This window comes from Ipomoea nil, unplaced genomic scaffold (assembly GCF_001879475.1).
Source record: "Ipomoea nil cultivar Tokyo-kokei standard unplaced genomic scaffold, Asagao_1.1 scaffold2565, whole genome shotgun sequence".
Taxonomy (NCBI): Eukaryota; Viridiplantae; Streptophyta; class Magnoliopsida; order Solanales; family Convolvulaceae; genus Ipomoea; species Ipomoea nil.
Genome location: NW_017618993.1, coordinates 1,024,287 through 1,029,264, shown reverse-complemented (window position 1 = coordinate 1,029,264; position 4,978 = coordinate 1,024,287). Strand labels below are relative to the sequence as shown.

Genomic DNA, 4,978 nt, shown 5'->3' with positions numbered 1-4,978 from the left:
ATGGGCTTGCAAATTCTATTTCTTTTGGGACTAGGGATTGGGTTTAGGGATAAGGCCTGTGGACTATGGTGGGCTTCCTAATTAATTATTGTGATTTAATTCTTTCTTTTGGGTAATTGATTAAATGATTTAATTGATCTTAGGGGTCGTAACACGGGGTGTTACACGATCGATCATTCTTCCCCCTGTAATTCTTAACTTGTATGTCCCTGGACGAACGACTTCCTCCACGACGTAAGGCCCCTCCCACTTTTTTGCGAATTTTCCCCCTTCAAGGGGTTGGCTGGCTTCCCTTCTTCGCAGCACATGGTCGCCGACTTAGAAGTAATGGGGTCGGACTTTTGCGTCGTGGTAGGACTTTAGTTGACGACCATAGTTCTCCATCTTGCAGAATGCCGCCTCTCTCTTTTCATCCAAGAAGTTTAGATCCACCCTTTGGTGGAGTTCATTTTGTTCTGACTCGAATTCCTCCACCCTTCTACTAGGTATGATTACTTCCACCGGGGCCCGAGCTTCAAATCCATAGGCGAGTGCGAACGGGGTTTCTCCGGTGGCCCTTCTTGGTGTCGTGCGATAGGCCCAGAGGATGCCATCGAGTTCCTCCACCCATGCTCCGCCGGCTACTTCTAGCTTTTTCTTGAGGCCGTCGAGGATGGTTCTATTTGCATTCTCCACTTGCCCATTCGCCTGAGGATAAGATACCGCTACCCGGCTATGCTTAACGCCCCATCCTGCTAAGAATTCTGAAAATTCTCGTGCCTCGAACTGACGACCATTGTCTGTGATTACCTGGAGGGGGATACCGAAACGATACAGGATGTTTTTCTCGACAAACCTTTTGCACCTTGCTGCAGTGATGCTCGCTAAGGGCTCGGCCTCCACCCATTTCGTGAAATAGTCAATGGCCACGATCATGTACTTTCTGCTTCCAGTCCCCATGGGAAGGGCCCCTACCAGGTCAATTCCCCATCTTGAAAAAGGAATCGCGGTGCTTACCGGGGTGTAGTTCGTCGCAGGTCGACCCGGCAGTGCTTGGAATTCTTGGCACTTGGGACATCGCTTTGTATACTCGGCGCAATCCCTCAGCATTTTGGGCCAAAAATACCCTTGTAGCATGATGCGGCGTGCAATGGTGTACGCCCCTTGGTGCGCGGAGCATACTCCCTCGTGGACTTCTTTTATCACCAACTTCGCTTCATCTGGATATAGACACCTCAGTAAAGTGCCGTTGTAGGAGCGTTTGTACAGCTTATCGCCCGAGACAACGTAGCTAGGTGCCCGTAACTTCGTTACCTTTGCGTCTGCCTCGTCTTGCGGTAGGGTGCCATCTGCCTTGTATCGCTTGATATGATCAATCCAACATGGCTCCCTAGTCTGCACAGGGAAGACCAACGAGACGTCGATACTTGAAGTCTCGAGGTCTTCTAGTCGAGCGATCTTCCTAATGTGGCTGGGGACTCCGGTACTTAGCTTTGAGAGCATGTCGGCGTCGGCGTTCTGCTCTCTCGGTACCTAGTGTATCTCATATCCCTCAAACTCGCGCAAGGTTCTCAACACCGCGTCTCTGTATTTCTGCATGCTTCCTTCGTTGGCTTCATACTCCCCGGACACCTGGCTGACAACCAGCTTGGAGTCGCATCGAATTCGGACCTTTTCAGCTCGTAATCCCGCCGCCAATCGCAGTCCATTGAGGAGGGCCTCGTACTCCGCCTCATTGTTAGACAACTTGAAGTGGAATCGGATGGCATAGTAGGCGCGGAATCCCTCCGGAGTGACGAGCACCACGCCGCCGCCGCAGCCTTTGCTGTTGGAAGAGCCGTCTGTGGACAAAGTCCACCACCCTCCATCTTCAGTTTCTACTTGATCTGTTACTTCCCGAGCTATGCACTCCACTATAAAGTCTGCAAGAGCTTGGCCTTTGATGGCGGGCCTCGGTTTAAAATCTATGTCAAACTGACTAAGGTGCATGGCCCACCGTGCCATCCTGGCGGAGCTGTTAGTATTCCGTAGGAAGCTTCCCAACGGCTGATGTGAAAGTACGTGGATGGGGTGAGCTTGGAAGTAGTGAGCTAACCTTTTTGATGAAGTGACTATGGCAAATACTGTTTTCTCCAACACACTGTACCGGAGCTCCGCGTCGTGAAGGGCTTTGCTTACGTAGTAGATGGGACGCTGAGTCCCTCCTTCTTCTTTGACCAGCACGGAGCTGATCGCACCCTGTGATACGCCCAAGTATAGGATTAGGGTTTCACCTGCCTCTGGCTTTGCTAGCAGGGGCGGGGACAACAAGTATTTTTTAACTCTTCGAAGGCCTTCTGACAGTCCGGCGTCCACTCGAACCCTTTGCTCTTTTTCAAGATTTGGAAGAAGGGGAGGGAACGTTCAGCCGATTTCGATAGAAAACGGCCTAAGGCCGCCAGACGCCCGTTGAGTCTCTGGACTTCCTTTATGGACCGCGGAGGCTCCATGTCAAGGATAGTCCTTACTTTTTCTGGATTCGGCTCAATGTCGTTCCTGGTGACCATGAAGCCCAAAAATTTGCCCCCATCAACGACGAAGGTGCATTTTTTTGGGTTCAAGCGCAAATTAAATTTTTTCATAATGGAAAATACCTCGCTGAGATCCTCGGCATGGGAAGTGGCCTTGCGACTTTTGACGATCATGTCGTCCACGTATGCTTCCATGTTTCGTCCCAGTACTGACTTGAACAGCTTCGCCACCATGCGAGTGTATGTGGCCCCGGCATTCTTCAATCCGAACGGCATGACCAAGTAGCAGAATATCCCCTCGGGAGTGGTGAAGGCGGTCTTCTCTGCGTCCTCCTCATGCATGGATATCTGATGATACCCACGGAAGGCGTCCATGAAGCTCATGAGTTCACATCCTGCCGTCTCATCCACCAATTGATCTATATTGGGTAGTGGAAAACGGTCCATAGGGCATGCCCTATTGAGGTCCGTGTAGTCCACGCACATCCTCCATGTCGATCCTTTGGGAGCTAAGACTACGTTGCTCAGCCACTGTGGGTAGTAAATTTCCTTGATGTGCCCTACGTTGAGAAATGCGGTCACCTCATTTTTCACGAACTCTCTTCGTTCTGCCGACATATACCTTTTTCGCTGATGCACTGGTTTTCCGCTGGGGTCGACTGCGAGCTTGTGGGTTATGATCCTTCGATCTATGCCCGGCATGTCCTCTGGCCCCCATGCGAACACCGCGTGAGAACGGCGAATTACATCCACTATTTGGGCCCTTAGCTCTGGGCTTAAGCCTGTGCCGATCTTCACCACTCGGTTTGGTCTGGAGGGATCCAGAACTATATCTTCCGTCTCTGACATGGGCTCGGCGCGGGGCCAGGCCTCTTCTTCTTTGAAAATTTTCTCCGCGATCGTGTGGACCTGTAAGTCCTTGCTGCCAATCTTCTTGCATGCCTTCACGTAGCAACTGCGGGCTGCCCGTCGGTCACCTCTGACGACTCCTATCCCATTCGGAGTGGGGAACTTCATGCACAAGTGTTCCACTGATATTATGGCCTTGAGGTCCTCTAGTGCTGGCCTCCCCAGTATGATGTTGTGCGCACAAGTGAGCCTTACCACGATGAACTCCATGTCCATCTTGCGAATGTTGGGGCTCGTGCCTATCTCCACGGGCAGGGTCACCGACCCTTCTGTTTCCACGGAATCCCCAGTAAACCCAAACAATGGAGTTCGTACCTCTTTGAGCTGGCCTCTAGGTAGCCCCAACTTGGTGAAGGCGTCGTAGTACATCACGTTAACCGAGCTTCCCGTGTCGACCAAGATGCGATGTACGATCATATCATTAATGTCCATCTTAATCACTAGTGCGTCGCGATGGGGTAAGGGGCCCTCGGGGAGGTCCTCGTCAGAGAAAGTGATGGCCTCCCGCCTCTGCTTCTTCCCTTTGGGAAGACTCACCACTTCTCCCACGTACAGCTGCCTGCTCCACTTCCTCCTCTCTGTGGGTGTGTCGCCGCCAGCTGGTCCACCATAGATGAAATGTATGGTGTGTTTCTTTTGTCGTCTGGGCGCCATCTCGGTTTCCTTCTCGCTATCATCCTCCTTCCTCCAGACATTTTTTGGTGGATTTTTTGATGGGTCGCGTTGCGGCTGTTGCTGCTGCTTGGATCGCTTGACAAAATGCCGAAAGTAGCCCTGCTGGATGAGTTCTTCTATTTGTCTCTTTAGCACGTTACATTCGTCCGTGTCGTGCCCGGGTTGCCTATGGAACCTGCAGTACTTTGCTTGGTCTCCTTTTGGGGAGACTTTCATGCATTCCGGTGGGAACTCGACTATTCCCATCTCCTCAACCTGTTTTAGGATGACGCTGACGGGATGGGTAAGAGGAGTTAGGTTACGCAGGGGAACCTGGCGAGGCCGTTCATGGTCCCGGCCCTTCCCTGCGGCCGGGTGGTTCGAACGTGGTGCCTGGCTGGACGGACCAGCTTTCCCAGGTTTCCCGTTTTTCCTGCCGTCCTCCTCATCTTTCTTTTTCCTGTCGACGTCCTCTGCTTCGGCATAGCGGCTAGCCGTCCTCATCAAATCTTCGTATGAACGGGGGTGGTGGGCATTCAGTTGCTTGTGAAAGTACCTCGATCTCAAGGCATGGATGAATATAGGGATTGCCGCCTTGGAGTCGAAGTCATAGACATTATTGACTTCCTTTTTCCACTTGATCAGGAAGTCTTTGAGGCTTTCGCCTCTATCCTGCTTTACTACGCACAGGTGAGAGAATGGTTTCTTACGCTGTATGCTACCAGAGAAGTATGTCAGGAAGCTTTTGGACAACTCTCCAAAATTTTGGATCGACCCGTCTGGGATGGTGTTGAACCAATCTTGGGCCGTTCCATCCAGGGTGTACAAGAACGCTCGGCACATGATGGCGTCCCCTGCCCCAATCATCACCATAGCAGCCTTGTACCTAGTCATGTGGACACGTGGGTCAATGGCTCCTGTGTATG

At 51.8% G+C, this 4,978-nt stretch overlaps 1 protein-coding gene across 1 annotated transcript; it reads right to left on the bottom strand.

Annotated features, from left to right (window-relative positions):
• Window positions 1-318: 318 nt before the first annotated feature.
• Window positions 319-1,482, bottom strand: LOC109153934 (uncharacterized protein K02A2.6-like). Its single transcript, XM_019301825.1, has one exon. The coding sequence runs from the start codon at window positions 1,480-1,482 to the stop codon at window positions 319-321; it is 1,164 nt and encodes a 387-aa protein (XP_019157370.1).
• Window positions 1,483-4,978: the final 3,496 nt, after the last annotated feature.